Source organism: Symphalangus syndactylus, chromosome 16 (genome assembly GCF_028878055.3).
Source record: "Symphalangus syndactylus isolate Jambi chromosome 16, NHGRI_mSymSyn1-v2.1_pri, whole genome shotgun sequence".
Classification (NCBI taxonomy): Eukaryota; Metazoa; Chordata; class Mammalia; order Primates; family Hylobatidae; genus Symphalangus; species Symphalangus syndactylus.
Genome location: NC_072438.2, coordinates 23,380,546 through 23,408,456, shown reverse-complemented (window position 1 = coordinate 23,408,456; position 27,911 = coordinate 23,380,546). Strand labels below are relative to the sequence as shown.

The 27,911-nt window shown below is 36.4% G+C and overlaps 1 protein-coding gene across 3 annotated transcripts in view; it reads left to right on the top strand.

The window, feature by feature from the left end:
• FBXL5 (F-box and leucine rich repeat protein 5) overlaps positions 1-22,530 on the top strand; it is a 49,920-nt gene extending 27,390 nt beyond the window's left edge. For all 3 annotated transcript variants that reach the window (XM_055246507.2, XM_055246509.2, XM_055246508.2), the window contains exons 7-11: positions 1,063-1,211; positions 2,137-2,219; positions 3,104-3,829; positions 15,176-15,324; positions 21,737-22,530. In XM_055246507.2, the coding sequence (XP_055102482.1) occupies positions 1,063-1,211; positions 2,137-2,219; positions 3,104-3,829; positions 15,176-15,324; positions 21,737-21,813 (1,184 nt within the window). In that variant the 3' untranslated portion in view covers positions 21,814-22,530. The remainder of the gene's footprint in view (positions 1-1,062; positions 1,212-2,136; positions 2,220-3,103; positions 3,830-15,175; positions 15,325-21,736) is intronic.
• Positions 22,531-27,911: the final 5,381 nt, after the last annotated feature.

Here is a 27,911-nt window from a genome sequence, read left to right as displayed (position 1 = left end):
TACTTGTCCTAAGAAGTTACTGTTTTTCATAGAATGTTTAACTTTCTTAAAGATTTCACAGTTCCAATTACCTTGATTTAATCATCACACATTGTATACAGGTGCCAAAGTATCACATGTACCCCCAAAATATGCATAATTATTGTATATCACTAAAAAATTAAAAATTTAAGAATTTCATAGTAAATAGTATACATTTAGATAGTGAGGGCCACAGAAACAAAAGAATGGCTTGGGAATAAAATTATAGTAGAATGAGTAGGGCTCAAGTAATTTTTATCTCCTTAATATTTTATCTTCGTGTGTGTGTGTGTGTGTGTGTGTGTGTGTGTGTGTGTGTGTCTGGGTCTGGCTAAAGGAGGAATTTAGGATAATACCTAAACAAGGAACCATGAGTAACAAATTCTTATAGTTGATATCTTTTTGTCTGCTGTACTTAGTTTTGTTTTAAATGAAACTTCCTTAACTTATTCTGTTAAATCGTTTTATGTTTAAAGACATTCAGATTGGTCTTTAGGTAAGAATAATAACAATAGGATCCTGAGAAAGGCAATACAATACAATTATCATTCTTTTTAGTGTAGTGTGTTTTTTCCTTTTTTCAAATTGGAGTTTATAGTGTTTTCATGGTGGATGTTACAGTAGTACATTCTGTTGTAAACATCCAAGCTTTACAGAAGTTATTAAGTAAAACCAAAAGCCATGCTCATTTTTAGCTAGTTAGAAATTCTAAAGTACCTTCCTTTGCTTGATTCATTATGATCAGGCTAATTTAGTTGAGTTTCAAGTCTTTTCTAGCTTTGTGCCCTTTTTAGTTATGTGGAATCAATGATAGTACATTTTACTATGGATCATTTTTCTTTTGATATCGTGTTTTCTTTTCTCTTGAAAACTTATACTGTTCTTTTCAGTTTTCACATTTTTTTCTGAAACTTTTTCATTGCCTAAAAATGGGATGGTTTACATAAGAAAGTATAAGGATAGCACAAAGTATGTCATATTTAACAATTTGGTGAGCCCTTGAGTAGCTTAAGTTCTTAGACTTTTGAATTCATTTTACAGAAGAGTCTGCGGAGGAATCAATTGCTATCAGCATTGCACAAATGGAAAAACGTTTACTCCATGGCTTAATTCATAACGTTCTACCATATGTTGGTACTTCTGTAAAAACCTTAGTATTAGCATACAGCTCTGCAGTTTCCAGCAAAATGGTATGTTTAAATTAACACTAGTTTGGGTATTAAGAAAAATAGCATGATAAGACTTTGGTTTCCTTATTCCTGAGTTTAATTAAGGGGAAACAAACCCAAAAATGATTATTGAGTGCCTTCCTATGGGTAGGCATACACTGCTAGGTTACTTATTATTTCATTGCAGTTCTCACAACAATCTTCGTAGCATAATTATCATTACCTGTGTGTTATAGATGAGGAAACTGACTAGAAGAGGTTAAACATTTTATTCAGTTTCACAGATGTTAAGTGATAAAGCCCAGTTTTATGTGATTTTTAAAATAATATGTAAGGCATGGTAAGATGGGCAAATGAGATGAAATCACTGTTTTATAAAAGTGGAACTTACGACTTCCTACATCAGAATCTTGAGTGTTCCTTAAAAATGTAAATTTCCTGGTTTAGTCTCATAACTGCCAAAACAGATTCTTGGGCGGGTGCGGTGGCTCATGCCTGTAATCCCAGCACTTTGGGAGACCGAGGTGGGCGGATCACGAGGTCAGGAGTTCAAGACCAGCCTGGCCAATATGGTGAAACCCCATCTCTACTAAAAATGCAAAAATTAGCCAGGTGTAGTGGCATGTGCCTGTAGTCTCAGCTACTCAGGAGGCTGAGGCAGAAGACTCACTTGAACCCGGAAAGCAGAGGTTGCAGTGAGCCAAGATCCTGCCAACTGCCCTCCAGCCTGGGTGACAGAGCGAGACTCCGTCTCAAAAAAAAAAAAAAAAAAAAGATTCTCAGGGATTTGAGCCCAGAATATTTTATTATACTTTATTCAAGTATTCAGGTGATTTTTTTTATATTCACAAACTTTGTGAACTAGATTATGTTTACTAATAGTCATTTGTTACTTAGCTAACTGAAGTTCTGCAGATCTTCACAATGACAATTTTTTCCCTTTTAGGTTAGGCAGATTTTAGAGCTTTGTCCTAACCTGGAGCATCTGGATCTTACCCAGACTGACATTTCAGATTCTGCATTTGACAGGTTAGTTATGTTAAACAGTTTAAATATAATGAAAAACTATTTTATAAGGTTTCATTTATGTAATTGCAGTTTAATCATACTATTACTTTTTACTATCAAATCTCAGTCATGTCTGAGTATAATTCGATAGCACCCTCCAGTTCTTCACTTCTTATTCATAGGTCCCAGCTGATCCAAAAATCCCATCTTTATTACCTTGCAATCTCTGTAGTCCTATATTTTGTCTAGGCCCTTGAGCCCTGCTGTGCAACCATATAGATTGGTATTATATGTTTTTAAGAAGTTTTAGTTTTAGTTGGGCTCTAAGTGCCATTTGGCAAAGCTCCCTCTTAGATTCTTCACAGTTACTCTGAAATAGTATAGTATAACTTTCTTCAAGCCACCTTCTTCCCAGAATATATCTCCTTGACCACCAATTCTCTGTATTATTGCTCACTCCCTCTTTCCCACCCAACCATTTATATCAGCACCTTTTTTCCTGCTGCAGAGGAAGAGGTATACTCTTCTCGGGCTAAAGCTTCCTAGAGCTTATTTCTTACGGATCTTCCTCATTAACCATTAGTTATTCTTCTCTTTCTTTCATGTGTTTGCAGCCTTACTTCTGCTGATTACTTTTAGGATATAAATTTAAGTCTTCCAATCTTTACCCCTTTCACATCCTGCCCTTCTGTTAGGTTAGGAATACTTTGACTTCCTAATTACTCTCATTGAGTTTTTGTATCCCTAGCATCAAGAATAGTACTTAACAATAGATAATTCAGTAAATACTTAAGTGATTATATTAGATGTAAAATCTTTCTTCTGGTTTTCATCTACATACATATAGTCAAATGCTTTTGAAAAATTTAACAATATTCATTAATAGTCTTGTGTTTCAATTATAGTTGGTCTTGGCTTGGTTGCTGCCAGAGTCTTCGGCATCTTGATCTGTCTGGTTGTGAGAAAATCACAGATGTGGCCCTAGAGAAGATTTCCAGAGCTCTTGGAATTCTGACATCCTATCAAAGTGGCTTTTTGAAAACATCTACAAGCAAAATTACTTCAACTACATGGAAAAATAAAGACATTACCATGCAGCCCACCAAGCAGTATGCTTGTTTGCACGATTTAACTAACAAGGGCATTGGAGAAGAAATAGATAACGAACACCCCTGGACTAAGCCTGTTTCTTCTGAGAATTTCACTTCTCCTTATGTGTGGATGTTAGATGCTGAGGATTTGGCTGATATTGAAGATGCTGTGGAATGGAGACATAGAAATGTTGAAAGTCTTTGTGTAATGGAAACAGCATCCAACTTTAGTTGTTCCACCTCTGGTTGTTTTAGTAAGGACATTGTTGGACTAAGGACTAGTGTCTGTTGGCAGCAGCATTGTGCTTCTCCAGCCTTTGCGTATTGTGGTCACTCATTTTGTTGTACAGGAACAGCTTTAAGAACTATGTCAGCACTCCCAGAATCTTCTGCAATGTGTAGAAAAGCATCAAGGACTAGATTGCCTAGGGGAAAAGACTTAATTTACTTTGGGAGTGAAAAATCTGATCAAGAGACTGGACGTGTACTTCTGTTTCTCAGTTTATCTGGATGTTATCAGATCACAGACCATGGTCTCAGGTGAGTTATCAGTTCCAGAATATTAAGAAATAGGTGTGTTCTCATTTCCAAATGGAATATAAAAATTTTGATCTAAGTCATTCTTTTCAGTTGATTTACTTAAGCAAAAAGAGTTAACCAAGATCTGCCCTACTTCAGAGTGTTGGAGCAGTGTAACTTCTGTTATCAGTATGAAGTTTCATTTCTGTCAGTTCAAATCCATCGTGATGTATGGAAGAACATAAATTTGAAAGTTTAATAAATGCTTAGTAAATGGCTACATCACATATTTTAAGGTACTTTAGTGGATGAATAAGGTATAATTTTTACTCTCAAGAACATGTAACAAGAAAATATGCATATTCTGTTGCTGTGTATTATTTCTGTATGTTATAGTTTTATATTGAGGGTTTTGGAAAATGTAGGCTGTCCATGGAAGTCATTTAGTCCGACTACACGGCTGTCAAGTGTTTACAAAAGCCAAAGCTGAGCTAGAGTTTTATATGTAGCTAGAGTTTAGAAATTTGGTCTTTGATCATGATCAGCTTACCTTCTGTTGCTTTTTTAAGTCATAAAGAGAACATGTGGAAGAAGTTCTACATTTTCTTTTCTGTTTTTTTTTTATAAGCATAATCTTCAGCAGATTAAACCGACTTTTTTTTTTTTTTTTTTTTTTTTACCTCCTAGAGGAAAGAAGGGCCGAAGGTGACACATGTATCAGCCCAGACAGGTAGCTCTTTTCAGCAGCTAGTTTCTGTATGTTTTATAGGACCCACTTCAAGATTTTTTAGGTTACGAGTACTCTTATGCACTGTTGGAGAAAATACCATGGTGCACTGACTTGGAAGCATGGCAGACTTGATGTAGATTAATCTTGCTTTTTTCTGTATAACTGGCTTCGTGCAAAATACTTCACCTTATACTTTGAGGCTTATGTAAGAGGAATATATATAAGGCATCTAACAATGATACACAATAGATTTTCAATAAGTGGAAACTGATGTGCAGTAATCAATTATCTTTGACATGAGCCTTTGGAAATTGGATACATGTTTTTCTTTGATAATGGGATGTCAGATATTTTATAATGAAGAATTCTTCCAGCATAAAACTTAATACTCCCTACCATTATAAAAGGTACTTAATATGAAATTATTATAGGCCGGGTGCGGTGGCTCACGTCTGTAATCCCAGCACTTTGGGAGGCCGAGGCAGGTGGATCACGAGGTCAGGAGATTGAGACCATCCTGGCTAACACGGTGAAACCCCCGTCTCTACTAAAAATACAAAAAAAAATTAGCCGGGCACGGTGGTGGGCGCCTGTAGTCCCAGCTACTTGGGAGGCTGAGGCAGGAGAATGGTGTGAACCCAGGAGTCGGAGCTTGCAGTGAGCCGAGATCATGCCACTGCACTCCAGCCTGGGCGACAGAGCGAAATTCTGTCTCAAAAAAAAAAAAAAAAAATTATTGTAAAATATTTTCGTTGACAGTCATATACAGTAACCAAAAGTGTTTTCCCCGAGGTAACTGGTATAACAGTGGTTTGGCTGCTGTGAATCATTTCATTAATTTTCTGTTTTCTCAAATCCAAGGGCATATGTTATAGTTTAAAAACATAAGCAAAGATAACTTTATTCTGAGTTTTATTCTTTAAAAAAGTTTTACTACATGTGTGTATTCCTAACTGTAATATGATTTTGTTTTTGAATGCAACTTGATTTTAGAAAGTAAACGCTATTTTTAGTTCAATTTAAAACCTCGTAATTCATTTTTCATTGTCATTTTTTTCATTACCGTCATACTTATTGAAATTTATTTATGGCTCTATTCAGTTTGCATTTTCAGTATGACCAGTTTTTGTGTTTTTTTCAAAGAATGAAGTAATACATGTGACCTTTCAGAGCTGCAATGACTTCTGACCATGTGGCAGTTTTCTTATCTTTTAGTTTTTTAGGCTGTTTTAAAAAATAACCCAGAACTTACTAAAATTTTATATAATTAAAAATTGATTTCAAGAGCAGTCAAAATTTTGATGAATCAAAATTTTGTTTTTTTTTTTTTGCTTTCAAAGTATTTAGAAACTCTTCTAGTATAAGGTTTTGGAAAAAACTAGAAGGGAGCACATTTTATTTAAAAGCAGAATTGTAACGTTTTATTTGAGTACCAAAGAGTTTCTCTCCCCACTTCCTGAAAAGGCAGAGAGTTAATTTCTTAAGAGAAATTTGAAGAAAAGCAGAGAAAAGGTTTTTAGTTGTTGTTTTAGGGTATGATTTTTGGCACTTTATTAACAAATTCTGATATTATCAACCTTAGAACAAAGTGGATAATTTACTGTTGTTGGGATTGGAAATAAATTGCACTTCTTCTTTAGGGTTTTCCTGAGTAGTAGTGAAGAGCTTGCATGTGAGGTATTCTTGAAAAAAAAGTTTGCGTTTGAATTGAAGGAAAAATTCATTTTGGGAACAAGGGAACACATAGGATCTGTCTTATCTGTGGCTAATTGAAAAAGTCTTGTCTGAGTGCAGATTCCCTCATTTTAATTAAACCTTATCTTGAAGGATTCTTTCTAAACATTTAAATTTTTATTGAGCACCTACTGTATTTCTTGCACTGTTCTAATTGCTAGAGGTCTAGAGTAACTAAGACAATTCTCTGCCTTCATGCAGTTTATAATCTAATGGTAGAAATAGACAGAAAACATAGTATCAGACTGAATGTTCTGAAGAAAAGTAAAGTATGGGTACTTTACTTAAGAATACAGAGAATGCCACTTCATATTGAATGAACCAGGAAAGGCTTCTTTGAAAAGAAACAGGCATCATTTGAGTAGAGAGAGAGATAAAATTAGGGCATTCTGTGTACATTTCCTGAGAGACTAAGGAAATAGAAAACAAAAATTTAATTTTTAGAAGCAACTCTTTTTGCATTCATTGTATCAATTTAAAAAGTGTTTCAGTCAACCACTTACAATAGTACAACTTGTGTCAGTAGGTTTGAGGAAAAAATGCAACTCATGTAAACATACAACTTAATTTATAGGAATAGAAATGTTCAGGTATACCAGTTGGGAGCATTCAGTGTATCCTGCTTTAGTCATTATGTTTATTCAGGATGAGTAGCATGAGTTTTGACAAGTTGGTAATATGGAGCTTGTTAAAAGAGCATTGAGGCTGGGTGTGATGGCTTACACCTGTAATCCCAGCACTTTGGGAGGCCAACGCAGGAGGATCACTTGAGCCCAGGAGTTCAAGACCAGCCCGGGCAACATGGCAAAATTACATCTTTACCCAAAAGAAAAACAAAAATTAGTTAGGCATGGTGGCATGCACCTGTAGTTCCAGCTACTCAGGAGGCTGAGGTGGGAGGGTGACTTGAGCCCTGGAGGTAGAGGTTGCAGTGAGCTGAGATGGCACTATTGCACTCCAGCCAGGGTGACAAAGCCAGACCCTGTCTCAAAAAAAGGAGCATTGACTGGAGAATGTTAAGTTGATAAGGTTTTAATTAGATTGAAACCATAGGGAACAGATAGGGCCATTTGTGGTCTTAATACATTATTTTCTGGCTTTCATAGGAATGAAAATAAATCTTGGCTGTTAATTAAAAATAGCCTCTTATCTAAATTTTTAACTTTCTTTGGGCCCCTCATATAAGTGGAATCATATATTACTTGTCCTTTTGTGTCTCGCTTATTTCACTTGGTGTGTTTCAAGGTTTATTCACATCCTAGCATGTATCAGAACGTCATTCCTTTTTATATACTACATTTTGTTTATCCATTCATCTGTTGATGAACACTGAGGTTGTTTCCACCTTTTGGCTATTGTGAATAATGCTGCTATGAATGTTGGCATGTAAATATTTATTTGAATTCTTGTTTCCATTTCTTGCTTAATTCAGTGTACAAGTCCTTGGTTAAATTTATTCTTAAATATTATACATTTTGATGCTATTATAAATACAATTTTATTTCTTAAACTTTTCAAATTGTTCATTGCTAGTATATCGAAATATAACTGAGTTTTGCATGTTGATTTTGTATCCTACTATTCAGCTAAATTTATTAGTTCTAACCATTTTTTTGTGAATTCGTTAGGGTTTTCTATGTATAAGATCATGCCATCTACAGACAGATAATTTAATTTCTCATTTTCCAAAACGGACTGCTGAGACCAGCTTGGTCGGGGAGACCCTAACCCAGCGACGCTAGAGGAATTAAAGACACACACACAGAAATATAGAGGTGTGAAGTGGGAAATCAGGGGTCTCACAGCCTTCAGAGCTGAGATCCCTGAACAGACATTTACCCACGTATTTATTAACAACAAGCCAGTCATTAGCATTGTTTCTATAGATATTAGATTAACTAAAAGTATCCCTTATGGGAAAGGAAGGGATGGGCCGAATTAAAGAAATAGATTGGGCTAGTTAACTGCAGCAGGAACATGCCCTTAAGGCATAAATCGTTTTTATGCTTTTGTTTGTGGCTTAAGAATGCCTTTAAGTGGTTTTCCACCCTGGGCAGGCCAGGTGTTCCTTGCCCTCATTTCTGTAAACCCCCAACCTTCCAGCTTGGGCGTTATGGCCATCATGAACATGTCACAGTGCTGCAGAGATTTTGTTCATGGCCAGTTTTGGGGCCGGTTTATGGCCAGATTTTGGGGGGCTTACTCCCAACAATAGACCTTTTATTTTTCTTGTCTAATTATTCTGACTAGAATTTCCAGTGTTATGTAAAACAGAAGTGGCAACACTTTTGATTATTGTAGCTTTGTTGTAAGTTTTGAAATCAAGAAGCGTGAGTTTTCCAACTTTGTTTTTCCTTTTCAAGGTTATTTAGTATCTGGGGTTCCTTGAGATTCCATCAGAATTTTAGGGTAGGTTTTTTCTATTTCTGCAAAGAATGCCATTGAGATTTTGATAGGGATTTCATTAAATGTGTAGATCCCTTTGGGTAAAATTGACAACAGTATTAAGTCTTTTAACCCATGAATGTGGGATATCTTTCCATTTGTTTAGATCTTCTTTAATTTCTTTCAGTAGTCTTTTGTAGTTTTCGGTATCCAAGTCCTTTACCTCTGTGGTTAATTTCTTAATATTTTATTTTCTTTGATGCTATTCTAAATGGGATTTTTTAAAATTTATTTTTCAGATTGTTAATTGTTGATGTATAGAAATGCAACTGAGTGTTGTGTGTGTCCTCTCTTTATCCTTCTGAATTTTCTTTTTGTTCTTTTTTGAGACAGGGTCTTGCTCTGTTGTCCAAGCTGGAGTGCAGTGACGTGATCATAGCTCACTGCAGCCTCAGACTCCTAGGCTCAGGTGATCCTCTTGCCTCAGCCACTCGAGTAGCTGGGACTATTGGCATGTGTACTTGGCCTGTTGAGTTTATTTAGTTCTAACAGGTTTTAGGGTTTTCTGTATAGAGGATCTTATCATCTGTAAATAGAGATAATTTTACTTACTCCTTTTTCTTTTTTGGGGGGGGTGGGGGGAACTGGGTCTTACTTGTTACTGAGGCTTAACTCAAACTCCCGGGCTCAAAGGATCCTCCCACCTAAGCCTGCTGACTAGCTGGGATTACAGGCATGTGCCACCTTGACATTCCTTTTCAATTTGGATGTCATTTATTTCTTTTTCTTGTCTAATTGCTCTGGCTAAAACTTCTAGTACTGTGATAATTAGAAGTGATAATAGTATACATTTTTACCTTGTTCCTAATCTTAAGGGAAAAGCTTGTATCTTTCACCACTGAATATGATGTTGGCTGTGAGTTTTTCATATATATGACCTTTATCAAGTTGAAGAAGTTCCCTTCTATTTCTAGTTTAAAGAATATTGGGTTTCGTCACATGTTTTTTTCTCAGTCAGTAGAGATGATCATTTTTTTCCTTTATTAATGTGTGATTTGTTGGTTGATTTTCGTATACTGAAAGTTGATAGAAACCCACTTGGTCAGGGTGTGTAGTCCTTTTAATATGCTACTGAACTCAGTTTACTGGTATTAGCTGAAAAATTTTGCATCTGTATTCATAAGGGACATTGGCCTGTAATTTTCTTGTTGTGTCTTTGGCTTTGATAATACTGGTTTCATAGAATGAGTTGGAAGTCCTTCTTGTCCATGTTTGGAAAGAGTTTTTTTTTTTTTGAGACACGGTCTCACTCTGTCACCTAGGTGGGAATGCAGTGGTGCTATTATGGCTCACTGCAGCCTCAATTTCCCAGTGATCCTCTTACCTCAGCACCCCCCTCCCCCACCACTACAAGTAGCTAGGACCACAGGCGTGTGCTACCATGCCCAGGTAATTTTTGTATTTTTGGTAGTGATGGCGTTTCACCATGTTGCTTAGGCTGGTCTCAAACTCCTGGGCTCAAGCAGTCCACCTGCCTTTGCTTCCCAAAGTGTTGGGATTATAGGCATGAGCCACCACACCCAGCCCTCTTTTGGCAGAGCTTGAGAAAGGTTGATGTTAATTCTTTTTTTTGAGACGGAGTCTTGCTCTGTTGTCCAGAGTGCAATGGCACAATCTTGGCTCAACTGCAACCTCTGCCTCCTGGGCTCTAGCGATTTTCTTGCCTCAGCCTCCCAAGTAGCTGGGATTACAGGCATGTGCCACTGCGTCCAGCTAATTTTTGTATTTTTAGTAGAGATGGGGTTTCACCATGTTGGCTAGGCTGGTCTTGAACTCCTGACCTTTAGGTGATCCACCTGCCTTGGCCTCCCAAAGTGCTGGAATTACAGGCATGAGCCACTGCGCCCAGCCAATGTTAATTCTTTTTTAAATGTTTAGTAAAATTTATCAGTGAAACTATTTTGTTTTGGTCTCTTTGTTGAGAGGGTTTTGATTCATCTTCTTATAAGTCAATTCAGATTTTCTGTTTCTTCTTGATCAGTTTGGGTATTTCTTGAGTTTCTGGATTATGAGAGTCTCATCTTTTAATTATTTTCATCATTATTATATTTAGTGTCATTGTGTTGCCCAGGCTGCCTTCAGACTCCTAGGTATAAGCAGTCCTCCCACCTCAGCCTCTTAAAGTGTAGTTGGGAATACAGGCATGCACCACCATGCTGGCTTCTTGTGATCTTTATTTCTATAAAATTAGTGGTAATATCCTTTGTTTCATTTCTGACTTTGGTAATTTGTGTCTTCTCTTTTTTTCTTAATCTAGCTAAAGGTTTGCCAATTTTATTGAAATTCTCAGAGAACAAACTTCTGGTTTTGTTTTTCTTCATTATTTTTGTATTTGTCATTTAAAAAATTTTTGCTGTCATCTTTATTGTTTCCCCTCCTGTTACTTTGGATTTAGTCCATGTTTCCTTTTCTAATTCCTTTTTTTTTCTTTTAACTTCCAACTTTTAAGTTCAGGGGTACCTGTGCGAGATGTGCAGGTTTGTTACGTAGGTAAACGTATGCCATGGTGGTTTGCTGCACAGAGCATCTCACCAATCACGTATTAATCCCAGCATTTACTAGCTATTCTTCCTGATCCTCTCCTTCCTCCCACCCACTGCCGTTTGACAGGCTCCAGTATGTGTTGTTTCCTTCCATGTGTCCATGTGTTCTGATCGTTTAGCTGCCACTTATAAGTGAGAACATGTGGTATTTAAGGTTTTCTGTTCCTGTGTTAGTTTGCTAAGGATGGTTTACCAATTTGCTGGTTTGTTAGTTCCAGCTCCATCCATGTCCCTGGAAAGTACATGATCTTGTTCCTTTTTATGGCTGCATACTATTTCATGGTGTGTATGTACCACATTTTCTTTCTTTTTTTTTTTTTTTGAGACATGGAGTCTCACTCTGTTGCCCAGGCTGGAGTACAGTGGTGCAATCTTGGCTCACTGCAACCTCCACCTCACGGGTTCAGGTGATTCTCCTGTCTCAGCCTCCAGGGTAGCTGGGACTACAGGCTCACGCCACCATGCCTGGCTAACTTTTTTTTTTGTATTTTTAGTAGAGATGGGGTTTCACCATGTTGCCCAGTCTGGTCCAGAACTCCTGAGCTCAGGCAGTCCACCTGCCTTGGCCTACCAAAGTGCTGGGATTACAGGCATGAGCCACTGTGCCTGGCCTTGTACCACATTTTCTTTATCCATTCTATGACTGATGAGTATTTAGGTTGAGTCCATGTCTTTGCTATTGTGAATAGTGCTGAAATAAAAATATGCATGCATATGTCTTTATAATAGAATGATTTATATTTCTTTGGTTATATACCTAGTAATGGGATTGCTGGGTTGAATGGTATTTCTGCTTCTAGGTCTTTGAGAAATTGCTATACTGTCCTCCACAATGGTTGAACTAATTTACACTCCCAACAGTGTAAAAACATTCCGTTTTCTCCACAACCTCGCCAGCATCTGTTGTTTTTTGACTTTTTAACAATAGCCATCCTGGGAAAGAGGCAGCTTGCCACTGCAGGCTCTGTGAGACAGCTGAAAAACTGAGTGCCCAAAGTGTGATGGAAATGTCTGCCTCTGAACACAACATCCTCACTTGGGAACCTGAAGGTTCAGATAACGGGAGAAGGATTTGAGCTTATCTAGAGCTGAGATGAATTTAGAGAGCCGGGCAAAATACAGGGGTAGAGGAAGCAGTGGGGAGATCCCTGTGGGCATTCTTGGTCCCCTGGGAAGTCATTTCTGACTTTTTCTTGCAGAGGTCCTTGGGGAGGGCTGTCACTTGAATTGGGGAAAGACCACAGGGAGAAGGAAACTTCCAGCTGAACTTTGTTGTAACAGTTTCAGTTGAATGGGAAGTTTCCTGGACAGAATCTGAGGGAAGGGATGAAAGGGGAGTTCAGATACGAGCACAGAAGCCATGGCAGACAGGGAGGCATGAAACTCGAAAGCCCTGCTTGCTTTCTCAGTGGGGAGGCTTGTAGTCTAGGCAAGATCTTAGCGCTGCTCACCAGCTGCCTGGTTGAGGGGGCATGGTGCTGTAGGGGGTGCGTGCTGGGAGTGAGACCTGCCTTTTGGGCTGTGTGGGAACTGGGTGAGGCCTGTCACTGCCAGCTTTCCCCCACTTCCCGGGTGACCTGTATGACAGAGCAAAGGCAGCTGTAATACCCCTGGGAACATAACTCCACCCGTACTCCTGGGAACATAACTCCACTGGCCTGGGAACCATACCTTAATCCCCCACAGCAGCCGCAGCAAGCCCTGCCCAAGGACAGTCTGAGCTCAGATGTGCATAACCCTGCCCTCACCTAATGGTCTTTACCCACCCTGGTAGCCAAAGACCAAGGACATAATCTCTTGGGAGCTCTATGACTCTGCCCACTGCCTGAGAAACCTGAATACTTATCCAGGGGATACCAGGGCAAACTTGTACCCTCCCTATACTACTGCAGCTGATGCTTTCTTGAAAGCGGCACCTCCTGGCTGGAGGCCAACCAACACACTAAAGAAAACCACAAACAAGGACCCTCACAGAGTCCACTTCACTCCCCTCCTATCTCCACTGGAGCAGGTGCTGGTACCCATGGCTGAGAGACCTGAAGACAGATCACATCACAAGACTCATCACAGACATTCCCCAGTACCAGCCTGGAGTCCAGCAGCTCTGCGGGGTGGCTAGACCCAGAAAAGAAATAACAATTATGTCAGTTTGGCTCTCAGGAAGCCCCATCCCTAGGGGAAGTGGGGAGAGCACCACATCAAGGGAGCACTCTTGTAGGACAAGAGAATCTGAATAACAGCCCTTGAGCTAGATCTTCCCTCTGACATAGTCTACCCCAATGAGAAGGAACTAGAAAAACAATTCTGGTTATATGACAAAACAAGGTTGTTTAACACCCCCAGAGGAACACACTAGCTCACCAACAGTGGATCCAAATGAAGAAGAAATCTCTGAATTGTCGGAAAGAGGAAATCAGAAGGTCATTTACTAAGCTACTCAAAGAGGCACCAGAGAGAGGTGAATACAAACTTAAGAAATAGAAAAAAAACAAAAGTTACAAGATATGGACGGGAAAATCTCCAGAGAAATTTATAGCTTAAATAAAAAACAATCTCAACTTCTGGAAATGAAGGACACACTTAGAGAAATGCAAAATACACTGGAAAGTCTCGACAATAGAATTGAACAAATAAAAGAAAGAACTTCAGAGCTTGAAGACAAGGCTTTCAAATTAACCCAACCCAACAAAGAAAAAAGAATAAAAAAATAAATAAAATGAACAAAGCCTCCAAGAAGTTTGAGATTATGTTAAATGACCAAACCTAAGAATAATTGGTGTTCCCAAGGAAGAAGAGAATTCTAAAAGTTTGGAAAACATATTATTTGAGGGAATAATCAAGGAAAACTTCTCTGGCTTTCCTAGAGATCTAAACATCCAAATACAAGAAGCCACCTTTTAATTTTATCCTATTTATGTAAATACTGCTTTTATTCTTCTAGGGTATGCCATTAGGTTTTATTTTTTATTGAAATGTAATTAACATACCATAAAATTTACTGCTTTTTAAAAGTATACGATTAATTCAGTGATTTTTAGTATATTTACAGGATTGTTCAACCATCCACCACAGACTAATTCAAAACATTTTCATCATCCCAAAAAGAACCCCATACTTATTAGCAGTCACTTCTCACTCCCCCTTTCCCCAGCCTCTGATAACCATGAATCGACTTTGTGTCTCTGTGGATTTACCTCTTCTGGAATGATAATGTTAATGGAATCATTCAATATGTGGCCTTTAGTATCTGGCTTTTTAAAATTAGGTTTATGTGTTCAAGGTTTATGCATGTTATACTATGTGTCAGTACTTTGTTGGCTGCAGAATATTTAATTGTATGGATTTACCACATTTTATTTATCCATTTATTAATTAATGGACATTTGAGTTGTTTCTACTTTCTGTTATGAATAATGCTGCTATGAACATTCATATGCAAGTTTTTGTGTAAACATGGTTTAATTCTCTTGGGTATATACCTAGGACAGGAATTGCTGGGTCATATGCTAGGTGTATCTATAATTTTTTTTTAGAAACTGCCCAACTGCTCATTAGGTTTTAAGCTTCAGTAATTTTCTTGATAATTTTTACTTACTAATACAGTTGGGTAGGAGAATGAACATTACACCTCCAGGGTTCAGTACTTCCTCTAAGAATTGAGTTACCATGATGTTCTTATAAAGAACAGTTTTATAGATTTCTTTACTGAATGTTGTTAGGAAAAATGTTGAACATTTTCTGAGTTAAATGTATTTCTGCCTAAGGATGAGGTTAGTTATCAGTGTTTTACAGAAATTCTTAAATTTTCTCATTACCATATTGAAAAGTATGTAAAATAGTGGTTCAGTGGACCATAGGAATACAAATGTTTTTATAGATTACTATCTTCTAATTGTCAAATTATTTTTCTTACAGGGTTTTGACTCTGGGAGGAGGGCTGCCTTATTTGGAGCACCTTAATCTCTCTGGTTGTCTTACTATAACTGGTGCAGGCCTGCAGGATTTGGTTTCAGCATGTCCTTCTCTGAATGATGAATACTTTTACTACTGTGACAACATTAACGGTAATGCCTTTTAACAGTGCGATAATTTTGAAGAAATTAATTAAAATTTTTTTTTAGCAGTTCTAATAATTTTTCCATTTAGTTTTCTAGATTTCTGATTACCAGACTGTCTTACTTTCAGATTTAGTTAAATTTGATAAAATTTTAAAATTACATTTCCATTAATTAACATCTTGAAAGGTAAGTTTTTCTTGCAGATGTATATTCTAAATATCCATTGTGTCAGATTTTTGAGGCATGTAATAGTGTAATCAAGAATGGTAAGTTAATAGAAATATTAAAATTCTTGTTAAAAGTTTTAGGTATTCCTCTAGAGTTTTATAGCATTCATTAAAAATTTAGAACTATTTATGTTCTAGATACACTGATTTCTTAGGGATAATAGACACATATTTCTTATAAGACAGCTTTATCAAATGTAGAAAAATGAGGACTTTGGTAATGTGGACTTCCAGAGTTTCTGGATCTGATGTCAACTCCTAGCGAAGATTGAGGGGAGAGGATAGTATGTAGTATTGAGAAGAGGCTGAGATGCTTTAGACATGACTAGAATTCCTATAGTATTTTGGAAATTGATTCCTGAACCTACTTTCAAAAATCACAGGAAATATTTCTTGATTTTGTTCTTTTAAACATATTCTACCCTACAGTGGGCTTATTGAACATGCTTTTTCAAAGTATGTTCAGTGCCTTTTTGCACATTTGATAGTCACTGGTAGAGACTGAATTTCCCAGAAGCATAAAAAGCTGCTCTTCTGTTATTAGTAAGCAAATCAACCTCCTGTATTTATAACTGGAGGCAATTTTAGATGGCTCAGACTACTATGTACCTGTCTTTTTATACTGTGCCCTATTGTCTTTGAGTGCCCAATTCACCTTAAGATGACAGGAAAATCAACAAAATTTTTCTCAGGCAGAACAATTGACAGGAGTCAGGAAGACCAGAGGGAGTAATGACATACCAGAAAGTGGAGAAAACTGCTATTTCTCGAGATTAGACTTTCCTTAAAATATATAAGAGGAAACTGGAGATTGTAGCTGTCTTATTTCAGCAATCACATTGTTATGCAGGAGATGACCTCCCATGTTCTTGATATATCAACACTAAGTTGGACATTTCTTTGTTTTCTGTTGCCTTGTGTGTATAATCAAGGAATGGCCAAAGTGAATGTCATCGTAGTTGGTGAAAGTGAATGTCATCGTAGTTGCAACATGCTAAGCCTATGAAAACAAAGTGTGATTGATGCAGTGAAGCTGTTACTTTTGTGGATGCTGTGGATTTGAGAAGGGAGTTTTGTTTTGTTAACATAAAGTTATTTCATTGTAGGTTTAGTGCTATACTTCCTAAGGCTTATAGGACATATTATCAAGAGTAATAAGCAATTGTTTTTTTATCAGAAAAAATTTTATTTGTATGTTGCACTTGAATTTTTCATATTGATTTCAGCATGGGTTATGCTTTGGAATAAATCTCACTATCGAATTCATTATATTTATTTTTGGATTCAGAGATGTTATTGGGTAGAGGGAGGGGACTGGGTTTCAGTTTGTTTTTATGCTTACTTGTTTTATGTTTGTATGTTTTTAAACTTTGAAATAATTTAGATGATGGGATAAAATGAAATACTTAAAGTCTTTTGCACTTTGTCCTTATGCATTTCCTCTAAACTTGTTTTGAATATATAGTTTCAGAGGAGCTATTATATTCCTTTTGTTGAATGTGAAAGTTTTTTTGGATAAATGATTGATTTTTTAAAATAAATGAATTGTAATGAAGATATCTGACTTTGAAAGATTTGAAAGGAAATTTCAGTGTTTGTATAATCCAATATTAACTCTCCTTTTATGGCTTATTGAAGCATGATTTGGGGGAATGGAAAGCCTTTAAAATTTACAGGGTGACTTGTTATATAACTTGTATCTGAGTTCCACATAAGTTGTTCTTAAAGCAATGCTCTCCTATAGTCTTTTCCTTAAAAGGATATGTGGACAACCTAGAAAGTGTTAGAAAGAAGTTGTTTGCAAGATGACACTTGTTCCAGTATCTTTCAAAACAGCTCAGCTTGTACAGTAGATATCTAGTGAATGCTCAGGGGCATCCTTGTTACTATTTTTATTGTTTCTGAAAGTAGTGTGTTTTAATACGTGGTATTAGAGCAATGGAGAAGTGTATTTAGGTGACAAATTATATTTCAAATATTTGAAAGTGACATTTAACTAAAAATACATTTTTTAAAAGAAAACATATATAGTTAACTATCAGGTTACTAAATATAAAAGAAGTAAATATTGATAAACATTAGTCATTAAGTAATACATGATAAGTAAAACAGAATAATCTATTTTCCAAGCATTAGCAGAGATTTTGGAGACGATAAGTTAGTTATCATATTCAAACAGTAACTACCTTGAGCAAGACACTGTACATAAAGTGTCTTGATATAAAATGCAAATCTAGATTCTTCTGAATGATTCTTTATGACTTTTAAATTTATTTGATAAGATTTGAAAAGTCTTAGCCATAACATTAAAAAAATTCTTAAGAAGGGTTAAATGCAATAGCATAATTGTAGAGCTGTGAAGAACATTTGAACAATGATAGAAACTAAACTTTTTTACTGATTTGCATTTCAATGTATGTATAATTTATAAATTAAGATAGATTAGCTCATAGTTTTGGAGGTGACACAGTCTCAGATGATGTGCTCTTTTATGTTTCTAATTTAAGTTAAAGAGGAATTAAAGGTAAGTGAAGGTAAGTGCAGACATACAGCATAAGTAATATACTTAGAACTCAGTAAAAACAAGTTATTCACTAATAAAAATCTGGAGAAATAATAGCTAACCTTATACTTCCTGTCATCTGATACTTAAAAATGCTTTCTTACAAGATTATTCTTTACCATGCATTTAAATATTTTTATGATTATTCAGTTACCTTTTTCTATTTTCTTTATTATTCTTTAATGTAATTTAGGCTTTATGTATCTTAACCATTTGGGTTCTCTATCCTACATCGAGATGGGAGTTTGCTGGTGATAAGTCAAATATTTAAAGGGAACTACCTTGTGAATTGTCTTTGTCTATTAAAGCATAGCTGTCTACCTGGCAATCCATCATATCTTAGTCATATTTCTTTCTAATGTTCCTTCACCTTTTCTGTTGTCCATTTATTCTGTTGTCCATTTATTCACTTTTCTGAACAGTCCTTCTGTGTTACTTAAGGATTTTATTGTTAATGTTGCTTATACTTTCCATGCTTCGGAAGGTGCTAGTCTCCTGTTTTCTACAGTGTGATACTGAGTTTAAAACAGTGCTTGTCTTCATTTTTGTTTTGGCTCAGGCCTTCAGCAGATCCTTTAAATGGATGCTGTCACTTTCATGATTACTGGGATCAAATACCAGTAACTACTCTATTATTTACCTTATCATAGGATTGTAGTTTTGGGTCATTTAATACTATAGTTACTGATTAAGTTCATATAGGCTTCTTTAAACAGATTCTGCTTTCAAATTTGAAAACAATATATTCTCTCTCTTTACTCTGTACACTTAGAATCTCACTGAAACTCAATTCTGGTGAACTTAGAATGTATTCAGAGTTCTTGCCTATATTCATATAAAATGTGCCTACTATATGAATATAGGCAAGAACTTTGTTTTGTGATAAATAAGGAGATGCTGACAGTAGGATTGTGGTTTTTACCTAATACAGGGTAAAAACTTTTATTTCTACATTTTTCTTCCCCCATTATCTCTGCCACCATCCCTTAGACTTCAAGAGCATAATGACCCAGGTAGCTAGAGTGGAAACTGAGCATGTGGACCCTACATCTTTTGGGGAGGATGGTGAAAAACTGTGTCATGTCAGGTTAGATCTGAATCTCTAGGAGAATAGCTTTTCTGATCTGTTTGCTCCTTTGAGTCTCCCTTTTACTTTATCCTTTGAAAATCAGTTGCATACTTCACTTCCATTGCTTCCAGACATGGCATATGATTTTTCTTAGGCTACTGTTGAAATTTAGCATAATATTTCTCCCTTATCTTTCTGTCCTTTTAAAAAAATAGGACTATAGTAAGTCCTCAGTGTTGGCGGTATGTTTTTGGAAACTGACTTGAAAGAAAACAACATACAGGAAGTCCTCAAATAGTGTCATTTCATTATAATGATGCAAACAAAACAACTACCTTTGTTATACGTTATTTTGCTTAGAGTCGCAGTTTCTAAGAACCTATCGATGTTAAGTGAGGACTTAATGGTATAGACATTTTGAAGTATTTGGGGGAGTTGCAGTTTGGAAAAATTGTATGAGAGTCTTCATGTCTCTTCTTATTTCTTTAAAAAAATTTAGAATGGAATTTTAATCTGATAAAATGATAATCAGATCCATTTTGGCAAAACCCAGTGAATCTGGCATTTCGTGATGGACCTAAGGGTCAGAGCAGGAGAATGGCAGTGAGGCAGGGCTTGTGTCTTGAGGAGAGGCACTAGGTGATTGGTAGACAAAACAGTGAGCAGTGTAAGGGGTGAGGAAAGACAAGCTAAGAAGGGGAATAATGGGGATTGGGTGGTGCACAGTAGGTAAAGCTGGCATTATATTCAAAGGAAAAACTTGGTTAAAGATTGGCAGTGGGAGAATAATTTCAGATCATAGGGTTCCTTCTCAGGGCATTTTTATTAAGTATTCAATATATACTAAAACATTTTATCTTGAGTTTGTGATTAAGATGATTAACATTGTATCTTATTTTAAGGGAAAATAATTTTAACAAAATGCTGCTTTGTGAATTTTAAATATTTAACATATTTAACTTTTCATTTAAAGACCAGAAAAGATTGTTATTTTGATTAAGTAAAAATTGGCTTTAGTAATTCAACTTTATATTTAAAATAATTTTAAACTTCCTGTTATGGAAAAATTTAACATCGAATAATATAACGAATCCTCATGTACCATCAGCTTCAGCAGTTATAAACCTGTGGCCAGTCTCCTTTCATCTATACCATTGCTCATTCCCATATCTACTCCCCCATTAAGCTAATCACAGGTGTCATATCAACTTAAAAATTTAATACGACTGAAAGCATAAGCTATCGTAGTTCCACATATTTGCGTAATGTTTATTAGTTTCTTTCCTAAGACTGTATGTCTTAAGAAATTTGCCCTTTGTATTTTGTGTGTGCCATTTGGGGAATATAAGGAAAAGTTAAATTTCTGTAAATTAATGTGTTCTATGTGTTTAGTTGGAAGTAATTATTATGGTAGTATTAGCCTAGCTGCTTTTTTTTTTTTTTTTTTTTTTTGCAGTTGAATGCTGTTTTAGAAAACAAAAAGTAAATTTAAAATGTGTTTTTGAGTTAAGCTAGATATCACCCCAGAGTACTGTGATTTTTCGGTTACAATCCATTTGATATATTCTGCAGTAAAATTATATTTCATGTACAGTTTTCATTTTGTATTGTTCCTTATATCACAATTGCAAGTATTTTGGTTGTTCTTGTTGATATGTAAAGAACAAATTAACTACTCCTTATTTGTTCATGGTGCAGACATAATGAAAGACTTCAATATAGTTGAAACAGTCTTTTCCACATTTGCCTGCTTTTATGAAAATATCATTCATTCAGAGTACTTGACATTTGAATATGTGCTATGAAACTTCTTCTTTGATATTTTCTAATTCTCAGCTATGTTCCCTAATGGATCTTGTATCTAGTGCCTGGGTAGCATAGTGTGACTGGGATAAAATAACAGTTATTCCACAAATGTTTTATTATTCTTTGTAAGTGAATGATAATTTTTACTATGTCTTAGATAAAGTTTAATTGATCACTCATTATATATTTAATTTTGGAAAATAATTTCATCTAACCCTACCATATATAGATATTTTTGGCTACAAATACTATATAAAAATATGGCAAATATATTAAATCTATGTCTATATAGTTTATTTTGCTTTAAAATTTGAATATAATATTTATTGTAATTGCTCAATACTGACTTCTTTAGCTGATCGATTACAGTTAGGGCTGTTTTTTTGCCTTTATTACATTTCTAGGGAGGATGTTCAGATTATAAGAATCTTTTTATAAATTAGCTTTGCAATCTTGCTTCTGTGGATTGTCTCATTTCCATTTTGGATTTTTATATTATAAGTTGTTGCTAAAAATTATTTTTTTCCCTTCTTCCACTTACCTTTTGGACCATGAAGGATATATTAATTAAAGTCAAGCTGCTATTGAGTTTTGTGTCTGAATAATTTCTTATACACTCATCATAAGATTTACTTCTATCATATAAGTACTGCTAGTAAAACCAGTGAATGTTTGTAACTCCTTCGTAAGCAAAATTATTTTTATGTGATCTCTAAGAAATTCCTCCTTTCACATTTTTCTGTTTTCATACAGGTCCTCATGCTGATACCGCCAGTGGATGCCAGAATTTGCAGTGTGGTTTTCGAGCCTGCTGCCGCTCTGGCGAATGACCCTTGACTTCTGACCTTTGTCTACTTCATTTAGCTGAGCAGGCTTTCTTTCATGCACTTTACTCATAGCACATTTCTTGTGTTAACCATCCCTTTTTGAGCGTGACTTGTTTTGGCCCCATTTCTTACAACTTCAGAAATCTTAATTTACCAGTGAATTGTAATGTTGTTTCTCTTGCAAATTATACTTTTGTTTTAGAAAGGGATTAGGTCTTTTCAAAAGGGTGAGAACAGTCTTACAGTTTTCTTTTAAATGAAATACTTTAAAGAATGTTGGTAATGCCATGTCATTTAAAGTATTTCATAGATAATTTTGAATTTTAAAGTCCATGGAGGTGATTGGTTCTCTTTACACATTAACACTGTACCAAGCTTTGCAGATCTTTTCCAACATACATGTCTGAAGACTTATTTTCAAAGACAGCACATTTTTGGAAACTAATCTCTTTTCCATAATATTTCCTTTATTTCAACAATTCTCAGAAGGCCAATTCAAACAAACCCACATTTAAGGTTCTTTAGGATTATAGAATAAATTGGCTTCTGAGTGTTAGCTCAGTGAGCAAGGAAAGCACCAATCCATATTTGTTTCCTTTAAGGATACCTTGTTCTCACCACTGTCCCTATGTCGTCAAATTTGGGAGAGATTTTTTAAAATACCACAATCATTTGAAGAAATGTATAAATAAAATCTACTTTGAGGACTTTACCAAGTAATACTGTTGTGTTGTGATTTTTATTATAAATCTCAATCCAGGTTTACTTTAGTATAGAATAGGACTGAATACTTTGTCTTTGGAGCTCCCATGAACTTACTACCCTGACAAATAGTTTTAGACAGATACTGAATTTTATTGAGCTGAATTTTCTTTTTGAAATGAGTTATTCAGTAGTCAGAATTTGAATCTGTAGGTATATCTACTTTGCTTTGTTAAAACATCATGGGAGTGGAGGCCTGCCACCCCAAAAGGCACATACTAGTGCCTTTTAGTACAGTTTTATGTCATGTAGAAGAAAATGGCAATGTTCCTCCTATCAATATAGATACAGGCATATGTCATTTTATTGCGTTTTGCTTTATTGCACCTTGCAGATAATGCATTTTTTGCAAATGGAAGGTTTATGGCAACTCTGTGTTGAGCCAGTCTATTGGTGCCATGTTTCCAATAAAACTTATCCCTTCATGTCTCGTATATTTTGATAATTCTTGGAGTATTTCAGTTTTTCACTATTATTAAATCTGTTGTGGTGATCTGTGGCCAGTGATTGTTGTTACTATTGTAATTGCTTTGGAATGCCATGAACTGTGCCCTAATAAGACAGAAAACTTAATTGATAAATATTATATATGTTCTGATTGCTCCACTGACCAGAGGTTCCTGTCTCTCTCCTCCTCAGACCTCTTTCTTCCTAGAGACACAACAATATTGAAATTAGGCCCCAGCTTATAACCTTGCAGTGGACTTTAAGTGTTGAAGTGAAAGGAAGAGTCATGTCTCTCACTTTAAATGAAAAGCTAGAAATGATTAGGCTTAGTGAGCAAGGCATGTCAAAAACTTAGGCCCAAGTCTATGCTTCTTGTGCCATACAGCAAAGTTGTGAATGCAACAGGAAAGTTCTTGAAGGAAATTAAAAGTGCTACTCCAGTGAACACCCAACGATAAGAAAGTGAAACAGCTTTATTACTGATATGGAGAAAGTTTTAATGGTCTGGATAGATGAAACTAGCCATAAAATTCCCTTAAGCCAAAGCCTAATTCAGAGTAAGACCCTAACTCTCTTCAATTCCATGAAGGCTGAGAGAAGTGAGGAAGCTTCAGAAAAGGTTGAAGCTAGCAGAGGTTGATTCATGAGGTTTAAGGAAAGAAACCTCTATAACATAAAAATACAAGGTGAAGTAGCAAGTGCTAATATAGAAGCTGCAGCAAGTTCTTCAGAAGATCTAGCTAAGGTCATTTATTTGAAAGTGGCTACATTAAATATCAGATTTTCAGTGTATAGACAAAACAGCCTTCTACTGGAAGAAGATGCCATCTAAATCTTTCATAGCTAGAGAGGAGAAATCAATGCCTGGCTTAAAAGGGCAGGTGGACTCTTATGTTAGAGATTGATGCAGCTAGTGACTATGTTGAAGAGAATGCTCATTTGCCATTCTGAAAAACCTTAGGTGCTTAAGAATTATTGCTAAATCTACTCTGTGCTCTGTAAATGGAACAACAAAGCCAGTATGACAGTACATCTGTGTACAGCATGGTTTGCTGAATATTTTAGGCCCACTGTTGAGACCTGCTCAAAAAATTTCTTTCAAAACATTACTGCTTATTGACAAGGCTCCTGGTCACCCAAGAGCTCTGGTGGAGATGTACAAGGAGATTAATGTTTTCATGCCTGTTAACACAACATCTATTCTGCAGCTCCATGCAGAATTATTCCATGGATCAAGGAATAATTTTGACTTTCAAGTCTTATTAAGAACGTGATTGTATATCTAGAAAACCCCATTGTCTCAGCCCAAAATCTCCTTAAGCTGATAAGCAACTTCAGCAAAGTCTCAGGATACAAAATCAATGTACAAAAATCACAAGCATTCTTGTACACCAATCACAGACAAACAGAGAGCCAAATCGTGAGTGAACTCCCATTCACAATTGCTTCAAAGAGAATAAAATACCTAGGAATCCAACTTACAAGGGATGTGAAGGACCTCTTCAAGGAGAACTACAAACCACTGCTCAATGAAATAAAAGAGGATACAAACAAATGGAAGAACATTCCATGCTCATGGGTTGGAAGAATCAATATCGTGAAAGTGGCCATACTGCCCAAGGTAATTTATAGATTCAATGCCATCCCATCAAGCTACCAATGACTTTCTTCACAGAATTGGAAAAAACTACTTTAAAGTTCACATGGAACCAAAAGAGAGCCCGCATCACCAAGTCAATCCTAAGCCAAAAGAACAAAGCTGGAGGCATCACACTACCTGACTTCAAACTATACTACAAGGCTACAGTAACCAAAACAGCACGGTACTGGAACCACAACAGAGACATAGATCAATGGAACAGAACAGAGCCCTCAGAAATAATGCCGCATATCTACAACTATCTGATCTTTGACAAACCTGAGAAAAACAAGCAATGGGAAAAGGATTCCCTATTTAATAAATGGTGCTGGGAAAACTGGCTAGCCATATGTAGAAAGCTGAAACTGGATCCCTTCCTTACACCTTATACAAAAATTAATTCAAGATGGATTAAAGACTTACATGTTAGACCTAAAACCATAAAAACCCTAGAAGAAAACCTAGGCAGTACCATTCAGGACATAGGCATGGGCAAGGACTTCATGTCTAAAACACCAAAAGCAATGGCAACAGAAGCCAAAATTGACAAATGGGATCTAATTAAACTAAAGAGCTTCTGCACAGCAAAAGAAACTACCATCAGAGTGAACAGGCAACCTACAAAATGGGAGAAAATTTTCGCAACCTACTCATCTGACAAAGGACTAATATCCAGAATCTACAATGAACTCAAACAAATTTACAAGGAAAAAACAACCCCATCAAAAAGTGGGCAAAGGACATGAACAGACACTTCTCAAAAGAAGACATTTATGCAGCCAAAAAACACATGAAAAAATGCTCATCATCACTGGCTATCAGAGAAATGCAAATCAAAACCACAATGAGCTACCATCTCACACCAGTTAGAATGGCGATCATTAAAAAGTCAGGAAACAACAGGTGCTGGAGAGGATGTGGAGAAATAGGAACACTTTTACACTGTTGGTGGGACTGTAAACTAGTTCAACCATTGTGGAAGTCAGTGTGGCGATTCCTCAGGGATCTCGAACTAGAAATACCAGTTGACCCAGCCATCCCATTACTGGGTATATACCCAAAGGACTATAAATCATGCTGCTATAAAGACACATGCACACGTGTGTTTATTGCGGCACTATTCACAATAGCAAAGAGTTGGAACCAACCCAAATGTCCAACAACGATAGACTGGATTAAGAAAATGTGGCACATATACACCATGGAATACTATGCAGCCATAAAAAATGATGAGTTCATGTCCTTTGTAGGGACATGGATGAAACTGGAAACTATCATTGTCAGTAAACTATCGCAAGGACAAAAAACCAAACACCGCATGTTCTTACTCATAGGTGGGAATTGAACAATGAGAACACAGGGACACAGGAAGGGGAACATCACACTCCAGGGACTGTTGTGGGGTGGGGGGAGGGGGGAGGGACAGCATTAGGAGATATACCTAATGCTAAATGATGAGTTAATGGGTGCAGCACACCAACATGGCACATGGATACATATGTAACAAACCTGCACATTGTTCACATGTACCCTAAAACTTTAAGTATAATAATAATAATAATAAATACATTTTGTATGGCTATAGTTGCCATAGATAGTGATTCCTCTGATGGATCAGGGCAAAGTAAATTGAAAATATTCTGGAAAGGATTCAATTAGAAGGATTCACTATTCTAGGTGCCATTAAGAATATTCATGATTCATTGGAGGAGGTCGGAATATCAACATTAACAAGAGTGTGGATGAAGTTGATTCCAACTCTTAATGGATGTCTTTGTAGGGTTCCAGACTTTAGTGGAGGAAGTCACTGCAGATGTGGTGGAAATAGAACCAGAATTAGAAATAAAGCCTGAAGATGTGACTGAATTGCTGCAACCTCATGATAAAACTTGAATGGATATAGAGTTGCTTCTTACGGATGAGCAAAGAATATTTGTTTCTTGGTCGGGCGCGGTGGCTCACTCTTGTAATCCCAGCACTTTGGGAGGCTGAGGCAGGAAAATTGCTTGTGTCCAGGAGCTCAAGACCAGCCTAGACAACAAAGTGAGACCCTGTCTCTACAAAAAAATGAAACATTAGCTGGGTGTGGTGGCATGTACCTGTAGTCCCAGCTACTTGAGAGACTGAGGTGTGAGGATTGCTTGAGCCTAGCAGGCTGAGGCTGCAGTGAACCATAATCACACCACTGCACTCTGCCTGGACGACAGAGCAAGACTCTGTCTCAAAAAAGTTTTTTGAGATGGACTCTACTCCTGGTGAAGATGCTGTGAACATTTTTCGAATGACAACAAAGGATTTAGAATATTACATAAACTTAATTGATAAAGCAGTGGCAGAGTTTGAGAAGATTGACTCCAGTGAATCTTCTGTGGGTAAGATGCCATCAACATTTCGTGCCACAGAAATCTTTCATGAAAGGAAGAGTCAGTCAGTGCAACAAACTTCATTGTTGTCTTATTTTAAGAAATTCTCACAGCCACCCCAACCATCAGCAAGCACCAGTTGCTAATCAGCCAGCAACATCGAGGCAAGACCCTCCATCAGCAAAAAATTACAACTTACTGCAGGCTCAGATGATCATTAGCACTTTTGAACAATAAAGTATTTTTAAATTAAGGTATGTACATTTTTGAGATAATGCTTTTGCACTCTTAATACACTATAATACAGTATAAACATAACTTTGCACTGGGAAACCAAAAAAATTGGTGTGACTCATTTTATTGCAATATTCACTTTATTGCAGTGGTCTGGAACCAAGTGCACAGTATCTCCGAGGTATGCCTGTACATGCAAACCTATGGAAGATGAAGTAATCTTGCAGTCTTGGATATTTATTTGTTTTGTTTATTTGGAGAGAGGAGGAGGAGTAGCAATCAAAACTGGTAAACATTCAGTTCAGGCAAAGTGTCTTAGTGTTGTCTAAAGATAAAGGACGAATCATTTGATGGAATATAAATAACTGACTACTGCTTTTTATTTCAACTAACATTTGAATTAAACACGGCAAAGGAGGAGGAACTGTAAAGGGTCTAATGATGCTCTCTTTAAAGCTTTACCTTGCTCTAAGGTAAAACTCGTTAAATTTCTCTCAGTTTCATTCCATTGCTGTTAATATTTGCCCAAGCAAAAGGTAAGTAAGTGCAAAGGAATAGAGACAGGAAGCTCATAATGTATCCTACTGTGAGTAGTCTCAATTGAATTTCAGAGTCAAGTAGCAGAGAAAAGGCAGACTGCTAAATAGAACACTTTG